Here is a 12256-nt window from a genome sequence, read left to right on the forward strand (position 1 = left end):
GAGAATAATAACAATAATAATTTATTATTTGTAAGATCGGGTCAACCTCTTAGGGAGTCCACTCTGGATTTGTGTAGGGTTTACCTTTTTATCATTTTTATTAAATTTTCTGTTTTACAAGTAATATCTAAAATGTATGATACATTATTGGAGTGGGAGGTCAAAGATGAACAGGTCAAGGAGGTAATGATCAAGTGGGCTTTAGATATAGGGGAAACTATCAACAGCATGGGACGTGGGTGGCGCTGTGGGTAAAACCTCAGGACTTGCTGATCGCATGGTCGGTGGTTCGAATCCCCACGGCGGGGTGCGCTCCCATCGTTCGGTCCCAGCTCCTGCCCACCTAGCAGTTCGAAAGCACCCTTAAGTGCAAGTAGATAAATAGGTACCGCTTTATAGCAGGAAGGTAAACGGCGTTTCCGTGTGCTGCTCTGGTGCCGGTTCGCCAGAGCAGCTTCGTCACACTGGCCACGTGACCCGGAAGTGTCTGCGGACAGCGCTGGCTCCCGGCCTCTAGAGTGAGATGAGCACACAACCCTAGAGTCTGTCAAGACTGGCCCGTACGGGCAGGGGTACCTTTACCTTTACCTATCAACAGCATGGAAAGAACTATGGAAAAAGAACTGGAAATTTACATCCTGTGAAGTGTTGAGGGGAAATTTAATAGATGGTTTATAGATGGTATTTAACACCTGCCAAAATAGCTAAAATGTATAAAACAAAAACAAATCTGTGTTGGAGGTGCGGTAAAGCAGAGGGGACATTCGTACATGTCTGGTGGACCTGTGAAAAAAACAAAAGCTTCTGGGACATAGTGTATGATGAACTTTAAAAAATGTTAAAAGTATAACTTTATGAAAAATACAGAAGATTTCCTATTAGGGATAACAGACACAGGTATAACGAGACGATCAGAAAATATTCCTCTATGCCACAGGTGCAGCAAGGACCTTAATTGCCAGAAATTGGAAAAAAGAATTTGTGCTGACAAAAGCAGAATGGCAGGATAATTAAAGTATATCAAATTGGCTAGATTAACAGAGGCAATTGGGGCCTCCCCAGACAAGAATTTAAAAAGAATGGGGGAAATGTAAAGAATACTTTACAGTGCCCTAAAATACATACCTGGACTTGTTTCGATTAATGTCTGCAGGAGACTTGGGGGGGTTGTTGGATTTTTTGTCATAATTTGAAAAATCATAACAATTCATAAAGAAAACAGTTCATAAGAAGTAAACAAGGAGGCCATGTACAGGATAAAGGAAGTCTTTTATTTTGTTTGTTAAATATTTATGTTATGTTTATGCTATGTTGTTTATGTCTAATGGTGGTGGATTTGTTTATTTGAGTTGTGGTGGATTTATGTTGTAAACAAAAAAAATAATTATAAAAAAAAATCTGTTTTACAATTTAGAGTAATTAAACTACCTTAAAAAAATCAATTTTCCCTTCTTCTCTTTCCATGGTTCATTTTGCATAATATAAATCCCTGCATATTCTATATAAACCAAACCATTCAGTATTCCATTATTACTTCCATCAAAACTTATTTACACTGTTGAATTTATCTTAATGCTGACCAGGGCCAATAATAGGAAGAAGAAGAGTTTGGATTTGATATCCCGCCTTTCACTCCCTTTAAGGAGTCTCAAAGCAGCTAACATTCTCCTTTCCCTTCCTCCCCCACAACAAACACTCTGTGAGGTGAGTGGGGCTGAGAGAATTCAGAGAAGTGTGACTATCCCAAGGTCACCCAGCAGCTGCATGTGGAGGAGAGGAGACGCGAACCCAGTTCCCCAGATTACGAGACTACCGCTCTTAACCACTACACCACACTGGCTCTCAGACAACTCTTCCTGTTACAGCAGCTCCACTGGCTACTAAGTCTTGTTTCCAGGCATAATTCAAAATGTTGATTATCACCTATAAAGACCTGTATGGCTTAGGCCTGGGCTATCTGAAAGGCCATATTCTCCCATACAAACTTGCCCAGATGGAACAGGGCCTTTTCAGTGACTGCCCCCTGTCTTTGGAACTCCCTCCCTGGAGAAGCCAGACTGACTCCTCCTATGCTGGCCTTCTGCCCGCAGGTGAAGACTTTTCCTTCCAACAGGCCTTTGGGAACTGACTGTTTCAGAAGAAAGGGCTGGTGCTGTGGCGCTTTTCTTGTTATTGTCTGTGCTTTCAAAGGACCCTTCTTTACATAATTTTAATTCTATTAGTGCTTAATTACATTTTGACAATGGTCTTTTCTATGTTTTTTAGCTAGCTCTGTTTTATCTGTGTAAACTGCCTTGAGTCTGGGACTGGGGAAAAGGTGAGATAATAATATTATAACAATAATAGGCAATACTGCGCTAGATGGACCAGTGGTCACCTCAAGTTAAGGCAGCTGAGATCCCCAATGGTATCCTGCAGAGCTGCTGCCTGTCAGTGCAGACAGTAGTGAGCTAGATAGAACAAGGATCATTTCTCCTTAAGTGGCGGGAAGGGGCAGGACAATGATCAGGTGAGCTGTGAATTCTGGCTCTACCAGACTCAAATGTGCAATTTTAAATCGTGAGGATCTTGTATAAAGATGCTTTGAGAGCTTCTCGGGGCTGCATGAAGTGGGATGTGGCTTTTCTAAACGAATGAAGGAAAGGGGGAGAAGAAACAAACAAACAAACAGCCGCTCAAATCTATTAAGATGTTCCCTTTCCTCCATCATTTGTGGGGAAAGAAAAGCAGATTAATATATATCTTTTTTATTTTTTTAAAAAGAGCAACAGCAGGTATCCGTACAAAAAACGGCAGTGGCAAACAGCATCCCCTTTCGTTTAAAAGCCATTCCAACTCTGCATTCCACGGCTTCTTCCAAAAGCTTCCAGGCGTCGTACTATCTTTTCGGCCAGTTATGCCTGAAGCCCCTGCAAAGAGAATTACATTATAAATTCTTATTTCGGAATAAAGTTTAGCAGGGGACGTTCCAAGCATCAGCTGAAGCTTAATTGCTCTCTTGATGCAGAATGTACTTGGAAAAAAGTGTCCCGTCCCCCGAACAAAGAACGTTGAGGACTAGAAAGCTTTAAAGTCATATTTGCAAGGCAGCTCGAATGTTCTAGCAAACAACTGTCCGGACATACCTGTTGGATTTCCCAGCCATGTATGACATGCTTTTCGTTCCGGCTGGTTGCTGGACTTTGCCGGCTCCGGGAAACTTCTATGTTTGGTTTTTATTTTTGAGAGAGAGAAAGGCGGAAAGAAGGTGTCAAAGCAGCAGTTCTTGGACCAAGGTCACCCAGTGAGTTTTATGGCCAAGTGGGGATTTGAAAGCTGGTCTCCCAGGTCCTAGTCCAGCTTCTAACCACTACCCCACTGGCCCATCTAGTCGAGCATCCTGTTCTCACGATGCCCCCAAGGGAAGCCCAGAACCAGGACCTGAGCACTCTTCCCCTCCTGTGTTTTCCAGCAGCTGATATTCAAAAGCGTTACTGACCATGGAGGCAGAACTCAGCCATTCTCTGCTACTAGCTTTCATGGACTCACCTGCCTCAAGAGATTTATCAAAATTCCTGTGTGCAGAAAACAACCTTACCTTGCCAGCTTGCTTGGAGGGATCAAACTGTGTTGAGGGTTTAGGCCTGCTGCTTCCTGAGAGAGAGAGAAAGAAAGAGAGAGGGAGGGAGGGAGGAAGATGGGGACAGAAGGCAAATCTTAGCGAGGGAGATCGCTCTTGCAGAGAATAGATCATTTCAAGAGCCGTCAAGACCAGCAAAGTTTAGGCATGAATAAAAAGCACCGGCTGTAAAACAAACATGCAGTGGAAGAATTCAAACAGCCAAGACTTCTAAAAAAGGAACTAGGTAAAGGTAAAGGGGCTCCTGATCATTAGGTCCAGTCGTGGCTGACTCTGGGGTTGCGGTGCTCATCTCGCTTTACTGGCCGAGGGAGCTGGCGTACAGCTTCCAGGTCATGTGGCCAGCATAACTAAGCCGCTTCTGGTGAGCCAGAGCAGCGGACGGAAATGCCGTTTACCTTCCCGCCAGAGCGGTACCTATTTATCTACTTGCACTTTGAGATGCTTTTGAACTGCTAGGTTGGCAGGAGCAGGGACCGAGCAACGGGAGCTCACCCCATCGCGGGGATTCGAACCGCCGACCTTCTGATCAGCAAGTCCGAGGCTCTGTGTTTTAACACACAGCGCCACCTGCGTCCCTAAAAAAAAAAAAAAGGAACTAGGCAGCGTCTTATTTTGCCTTGGCGTCGAAACAAAGCAGAGGGCGGAAACAAAACTAAACGGCAGTAGTAATAGCAATAAAATAAATAATAATGTTGGTGATAAAAAGGTTAGGAAGCTGCTATACACAGACCGTTGGTCCATCCAGCTCAGTACTGTCTACACTGACTGGCAGCAGCCCTCTGGCATTTCCCTCTCTCCCAGCCGTAGCTAGAGAGTCCATTGGGGATCTAACCTGGGACCACTGAGTTAGGCACCTTCCCCACGCGTGACTATTACATAAGGAGAGCCCTAGTGGATCCTGAGTCCAGCCTCTTGAGCTCACAGGGGCAGACAGGAGCCTCACCGGCAAACACTTGGAGGTCGGATTTGCTGTAATCAAAGGGGGTGAAGGGCTTTGGAGTGGCCTCTGGTTCTTCCGGCTGCGGGGAAGCTTTGGGCTTCTTCTTCTCGGCCCGGGGGGTCTCAGTACCCGGATCGCTTTCCACTCTCTCCCGCTTGTGGCCTGCTTGTTCCTGCTGTAAAACCAAAGGAGGGAGGGAGGAAGGAGTTTCAAAACAAGGCCTGGAAGAAGAGGGCAGGGAAGGGCTGCAGCTCAGCAGAGGAACATCTGCTGTGCATGCAGGAGGTCCCAGGTTTAACCCCAACATTTTTCCAGGTGGGGCTGCGCCTGTACTCCCACAGAGGATGCCCTCGTCCAGGCTACCCCTGGCACCCCCAAGGTCAGGGAAACTACCAAGGGGGCCCCCTCGTTTGATCTCAGCACCCGAGAGGGTCTGTAGGGAAGGAGACGGCCTTTCTGGTATTCAAGGCCTGGGTTACTTAGGGCTATCAACGCTAGCATGAGCCCTTTGAACTGAGCCCGGAAACAAATTGGAAGCCGGTGCTGCTGCTTTAGAGCAGGGGCTATATGGGACCCAAAGGGAACCCCAGTCAGTAATCCGGCCGCTGCTTTGATCTGTATTGTAGTTTAACATTTATTAGACTGTTGGATTATATGACCTGGGAGATCAGGGTTTGAATCCCCACTCAGCCATGAAGTTCACTGGGTGCGACCTTGGGCCAGTCGCCATCTCTCAGCCTAACCTACTTAAGCAGGGTTGTTTTGAGGATAAAATGGGGAGGAGGAGGAGAATCATGTACACCACCTAGAGCAGTGGTTCTCAAAGGGTTTGGCAGGAGAAGATGGCAAGAGAGTTGGGAAGATCCAAGGGCAATCAAGGAAACATTTAAACATGTACAATATTATACTATACTATAGTATAGTATCAATTTTTTTAAAAAAAAAATGCAGAATATGGATAGATATCTTTTCAAAAATTAGAGCAAGAGCATCAATGATACTGACAATCCCAGTTGTGATTATTTTTGTTTATCAGTAAAGAAATACATTACTGAATGAACAATTTGTTATTCTGAAAGTGTGTCCCAGAGAAAAAAGTTAGCGAACCAGTAACCTACAGCCTCCCTTGGGGGAAACGTGGCAAAGAAGATGGAGTAAATAAACACAAAACAAACATGCATGTTCCTAGAAATTCTATAGGTTGACCTCCATGTAAAGAATGTAAGTAGTTTTAATGGGATTTTGAATGAGTGTAAAATTAAGTGTTGCTGTTTTAAACTTCCTTGGATTATTGTCTACCTTGGTCGGTTGTTCATCACCACCAATAAATTTATTGTACTAGTCAAAAGCCAAGACAAATCCATACTTTTTAGGCTATAGCACCCGGTATTCCTGAGCTGTCTCCCATCCAAGGACTAACCAGGCCTGATCCTGCTTAGCTTCTGAGATCAGACAAGACTGAGTGTGTTCAGGGAGTATGGCCGTAGATAACCACTATTCTGAATTATGCTTTTTATAGGGTAGGATGCACTGTGGATGAGTTTATGGAGCCAAGGAGGCAGGGCCCCCAAAATCTAGATCTAGATCACTGGTCCTCAGCTATAATATTTTACATGCAAGTCGAAACTGAGGTTTTTAAAAATTGGGATATTATTTTTACAGATGAGTGTGGCTGGGGGTGGGTCCCCAAATGTATGTTTGGGCTAAAAAGGAGGTCAGCAAACTTTTTCAGCAGGGGGCCGGTCCACTGTCCCTCAGACCTTGTGGGGGCTGGACTATATTTTTTTGGGGGGAAACTAAACAAATTCCTATGCCCCACAAATAACCCAGAGATGCATTTTAAATAAAAGGACACATTCTACTCATGTAAAAACAAGCTGATTCCCGGACCGTCCACAGACTGGATTTAGAAGACGATTGGGCCAGATTTGGCCCCTGGGCCTTAGTTTGCCTACCCATGGACTAAAAGATGGGCCCTAGATCTGCAAACGTTTAGTCGTAGATGCTGGGTTGGGGGACCCCACTTACCGCAACCAGCTGGCGGACAGAGACTGCGTTTTCCGCTTTGCCTTTGCTTTCCTTCTTGGGGACTTCATGAGCTGCTGGTGGGGGAAGGATGGAAAGGGCAAAGTTAGCACAAGGACTGCCATGCTGGCACACAACTAGCGATGCATTGTGGTCAATCAGAGCTTTGAGAATCCAGGACACCCAAGCCTAGGGTTGCCATACGTCCAGGATTTCCCGGATGTAGCTGGTATTCAGCCCTTGTAATAGCTGAAATGTCCCATGGGACGTGTGGCAGCCCATGTCGGTAGTGTAGATTTTGGCAAATTTCATTAAAGCTATTAAAAAGAAACCTTTGATCTGTAGAAAACGCAACTTGAAAAAAAGAGACAATGCATGTATTTTTTTTGTAAACTAAGAAATCGTTAACAAAAATATAATAAAAACAAAACAAAAACAAACAGGCCAGCCTCACACCTGTCTGCTGGATCTTCTTCTTAGCAGATTCTTTCTTTGTCCCTGCTTGAAGCTGGGCCTGGCTTAGGAGCTTCCACCGATTACTGATCTGGGAGGAGGAAACACACACACACACACAAAAATTGCAACTCTGCCAATGTTACACCGTGTTCTGGTGCATGTGGCCCAGCCAGCCCAATCTCCAGGGAGGGCGCGGGCAGTAGCACAGTGGTTGTGGAACCTGCGTTGTGTGCAGAGGGTCTCAGGTTTGATCCCTGGCAGATCCAGGTACGGTAGGGAGACGGACCCATTTCAAACTCTGGGGACCCACTGCCTGTCAGTGTTGACAGCCCTGAGCTAGATGAAACAATGGTCAGACGTGGTGTGAGGCAGATTGCCACCCACGCTCCTGTTGTTCTCCAGTTAACAGGATCAGGCGGCAGAATTGGAGGGAACCACAGCCCAAAGGCCAATGGCAGCCAGTGTGGACAACTCCGGCTTATAACCAGAGCAGGGGGCAGTTTTGTGAAATAACCGTTCTTACCTCGTAGATTTTCGATGACGGGTCAAACTTTGCCAACTGGGAGATATGAGCGGGGTTCTGGTCCGCTGGCAAATACTGGAGGGAAGGAAAAATACGACCATGGGAATAATAATAATAATAAAAATTTATTTATACCCCTCCCTCCCCAGCCAAGACCGGGCTCAGGGCAGCTAACAACCAATAATAAAAACAAGTTGATTAAAATACAATTTAAAAAACAAGATTAAAATACATTAAAACATTAGGATGCAGCCTCTTCACAGGAGGAGAAAGGAAAAAGAAAGAGGGGGAGGGAATCAAACTGATTCTAAGCCAAAGGCCAGGTGGAACAACTCTGTCTTACAGGCCCTGTGGAAAGAAATCAGATCCCCCTGGGCCCTGGTCTCATGAGACAGAGCGTTCCACCAGGCCAGAGCCAGTGTTGAGAAGGCCCTGGCTCTGGTTGAGGCTAATCTAACTTTCTTAGGGCCCAGGACCTCTAGGGTGTTGCTATTTATGGACCTTAAGGTCCTCCGTGGGGCATACCAGGAGAGGTGGTCCCATAGGTATATAGATATCCCCTAATATCTAGATTAGGGCTGGGGAACCCTCTTCAGCCCGAGGATCACATTTCCCTTCCAAGTAACCTTCCAGGGGCCACGTGGCAAAAGCAAGCAGAGCAATTAATGTTAATTTTGCCTTCGCCTAACTAGTTTCTTCTCTGTCTCTCTCTGCCAGCCTCTCTCACACATACAGCCCTCTTTATTCTCTGTCCAGACAAGCAAGAATTCAAAGACATACTCAAGAGTTCAAAGACATATTCCAGCCAGGCAAAAGAATTCAAGGAGTGTTTGGAGCAGGAACAGTGAAGGGGTGTGGCTTGGCGAGGGGCCAGAGGGCCACACAGAGAGGTCTGGAGGGCCACAACCTGCCTGCTGCCCTGGCCAGATTCCCCACTTCTGAGCTTGACCAACCAGGGCCCACTTGCAACTGTAAGCTGTTTGGGGGAACCAATTCTGGATTAAAAGTGGGGTGCACCGCTTGTTAATTAAAAGAAATCAGAATTCCAAGGGACCACTTCACTCCCCCAAAAGGATTCGTGCTGCAGGAATCTATCTAGCAGTATGAATTCTGCAACTCCCAAGGAGTGGGGAGCCTCACAAAGCCCCCTGGAAGCAACAGCTTTCCAGCTGTGGAGTTTGTCCAATTCAGATGCTGCATTAACAAGCAATATATCTGTTTACATATATAAACACGTTGCCAAGACAAAAAGAGAGAAAGAAGGGCAACATGAAAAATCTCTGGGTTTGCTTTTTTTAAAAAAAAAATCTTACAACTTGGAAATGTTTTCCTTCTCCCTACAACAGGATGGCAGGAAAATGTTATGATTAAAATATGCACAGCCACTAAGTTAGAGATGATGGGAGTTGTCACTTGCTTATTAACACTGGCTAGGTTCACACATAATGCTAAGCTATGGTTTACTAACCCAGGGTTTAGCGTGGTGCAAACCCTGCCCAATGGCTTGTTCGAATGTTAGTAAACCATGATCTGAAGCCATGGTTTGTTGCTGTCTTTACCAAGCTTGTCTTGTCTTAATTATATCTTGGCATTATGTGTGAGCCCAGTACCCTTTATCAAGCACGGTTTGTTTGGCCGCCGCACCCCAAAATACAAAGGCACGAGGAACAAGAAGCTGGAAGACAGAACAGACTTTGTAATAAATGAGTTGTGGTTTGCTTGATCATCTGCAGTTAGCTCACAGTTGTTAAGCAAACCATGGTTGTAAGTGTTACATACGAGCCAAACCACTGGGTAGGAAAACAAGGACTTTTTACCATTCGGAATGGGTTTTCGAAGGATTCCATGATCTGGCGGGCTTTCCGTTGGGTGACTGTCAAACTCTCGTCCTCTTCCTCACTTGCTTCTGTCTCCTTTGGGAAGGCAGAAATATGGATTAGTGGGACTAAGTACATAACTGCAGAGGCCTGCCTGGAAATCTCCTGAATGGGTTAAGATTGTATTTTAAATATCAAGAGGTTTCCCGCCCTCCCGTTTGCTTTAAAAGAACAGTACGTAGAAGCAAACAGATGCTGAATTGTACTTCTGGTTTGGCTGGTTGTTTATAGCATTTTGATCCACTGTTGCTTTAATTCATAAATACAGTGGAACCTTGGTTCTCAAACTTAATCCGTTCCGGAAGTCTGTTCGACTCCTGAAACTGTTCAAAAACCAAGGCGCAGCTTCCGATTGGCTGCAGGAGCTTCCTGCACTCAAGTGAAAGTCAAGTCCGATGTTCAGCTTCCGAAAAACGTTCGGAAAATGGAAAACTTACTTCTGGGTTTTCGGCGTTTGGGAGCCGATTTGTCAACTAAGCCGTTTGAGAACCAAGGTTCCACTGTAACCTAGAGATTTTAGTGCAGTCGTACCTTGGATCCTGAACGCCTTGCCTTGCGACTCGAACGTTTTGACTCCCGAACGCCGCACACCCAGAAGTGAGTGTTCCAGTTTGTGGACGTTCTTTGGAAGCCGAACGTCCGACGCAGCTTCTGATTGCGTGCAGGAAGCTCCTGCCGCGCCTTGGTTTCCGAATGTTTTGGAAGTGGAACGGACTTCCAGAACGGATTCCGTTTGACAGCCAAGGTACGACTGTACTTGCTTTTTAATCTGTTGTGAGGTCAGGCGACTGATAGGTGGGCAACCCAAGCTAGGTGTCAAACACGGGCAGAGACAAGGATCATGCCCCATTCAGTGGGGCAGGGGAGGGAAGAGACAGGGATTGTGCCCCCGGCTCCCAAGTGGCTGGGGGAAAGACCAGGATTGTGGGCCAACAGCTGAATACTGTTCCCTACCCCTGTTCTAGCTCATTTGGTCCCCTGTCCTGTTCTCAGAAACCTAACCTACATTAAAGATGTCAATGCTGGCTCTCAGCAGAAGGCAGGACAGACTTGGCGACTCGTCCGACCTTTCCGTCTCCTCCTCTGCTTCTGAAAAGAGGCGCACCTGCTCCCGGCTCAGCCCAGGCGCTGAATGACAAGAGGAGGGGGAAGGAAACAAAAGCACAAGGAATTAAGACTACCATTTACTTTAAATTGCATAGAAATTTATTTATGCACGCTACTACAGCAGCAGCAAGAGTGCTACTTGCCCCAAAGTGGAAAGAAGCAGAAGTCCCAGCAAAGGAAGAATGGATAGAAAAACTTATGGAATGTGCAGAAATGGCGAAACTTATCCGGGAGAGTAAGAAATCAAGATAACAAACTTTTTATAAAAAGAATGGAAACGGTTCATTGAATACTTACAGTTAAATTGCAAACAGACAAAAACATTGGCAGGATTACTGTAATAACCTGCAGTTTCATAAGAGTATATATTTAAAGAAAATGAATAAATGAGTAAATTAAGTTAGTTTGTATATGCAGAAGATTTTTTTTTTTAAATGTAAGAAACCGCAGAAAGAGGGGGAAGGAAGTCAAACTTTGAAATGTTAAATTGATTGTAAAACTAATGAAATGTATAAACTTCAAAAGTATAAATAAACCTTTTTTAAACAAAGACTAACATTTACTTATTACATTTTAATCCTCAAACGAATTTCGCGATGGGCGCATGGTTCTCCTTTCCTTACTTTTTAACACTCCCCCTGAGGCAACTTAGGTTGACAGACTCGTAGACCCACACAGTTATATAGGGCCCATCTGCACTATACATTTAAGGCTGTGCTAGACTGCTTTAAACTGTCATGGCTTCCCCCACAGAATCGTGGGAGCCTGCCAACAAAGTGAACCAGTTACAGGGGTTTGTGCACTTAGAACCCAGGGGTTCTAACCCACAACTGCTGCTCGTATATTGTTAGCTAAAAAGTGGAAAACCCAAGAATTACTAACGATAGAAGAATGGCAGATGAAGACGATGGATTTTTCAGAGCTAGCTGACCTAACCAAAAGAGTCCGCGACCAGAAGGAGGAGGAGTATCAGGAAGAGTGGATTAAATTTAATGATTATTTAGTTAAATATGTTAAGTTAAATTAACTGAAAACAGCTTGCAGGTACTTAATTGACTTAAGATTTTATTTATGTTAAGTGATGAATTAATATGTTTAATTTTATAATGTGAAGATTTAAGGATGTTAATGTTTAAGTTAAATTTTGTAAGAATTGTGATTTGGAAAACCGTTAAAAGGATATGCAATGAAAGTTAACCAAGGGGAAGCAAGGAAGTCACTTAACAAAGTTAATAAGTGTAATTTTCAATAAGGCTATGATTTATGTTTGTTTGTTTGTTTATAATATTGTGAAAACCAATAAAAAAAATTTGGGGGAAAAATAAAACCCAGGGGTGGGGGTCCCTCTTCACCCCTCTTTCCAGACCCACCTGGATCCACGTGGTTTGGCTTCTCGTCCTGAGGCACGTGCGAGCTGTCGTGAGGTCCAAACAAATGATTCTCCGGCTTCTGCCAAAGGAAATTAAAGATATCCTAGCCCTCGTGATTCTGAAGGAAGGGCTGGTCACATAGGGAACTGCTTGATATCAGGTCAAACCATTGGCCCCTCTCCCTCAGGTTTACCTACCCTGACTGGCAGAAACTCTCAGACCTAGCTGGAGATTGAACCTATGACCTTCTGCATGCAAAGCTACAACACGCAGAACCCTTAAACTTTTTATTTATCTACTTACTGTTGGCAGGTAAAGCCTTTAACCTCTTGCAAG

At 44.8% G+C, this 12256-nt stretch overlaps 1 protein-coding gene across 3 annotated transcripts in view; it reads right to left on the reverse strand.

Moving 5' to 3' along the window:
* Positions 1-2675: 2675 nt before the first annotated feature.
* Positions 2676-12256, reverse strand: part of EXOSC10 (exosome component 10) — a 30734-nt gene continuing 21153 nt past the window's right edge. For 2 of the 3 annotated variants that reach the window (XM_081018229.1, XM_081018228.1), the window contains exons 16-25: positions 11921-11999; positions 10450-10571; positions 9384-9479; positions 7567-7641; positions 7044-7131; positions 6591-6664; positions 4566-4737; positions 3578-3633; positions 3126-3202; positions 2676-2909 (exon numbers count right to left, since the gene is read on the reverse strand). In XM_081018229.1, coding sequence (XP_080874355.1) covers positions 2879-2909; positions 3126-3202; positions 3578-3633; positions 4566-4737; positions 6591-6664; positions 7044-7131; positions 7567-7641; positions 9384-9479; positions 10450-10571; positions 11921-11999 — 870 coding nt within the window. In that variant the 3' untranslated portion in view covers positions 2676-2878. The remainder of the gene's footprint in view (positions 2910-3125; positions 3203-3577; positions 3634-4565; positions 4738-6590; positions 6665-7043; positions 7132-7566; positions 7642-9383; positions 9480-10449; positions 10572-11920; positions 12000-12256) is intronic. The other variant, XM_081018230.1, reaches the window with a different exon arrangement.

The sequence above is a fragment of the Podarcis pityusensis genome (assembly GCF_964106645.2).
Source record: "Podarcis pityusensis genome assembly, chromosome: 8".
NCBI lineage: Eukaryota > Metazoa > Chordata > Lepidosauria > Squamata > Lacertidae > Podarcis > Podarcis pityusensis.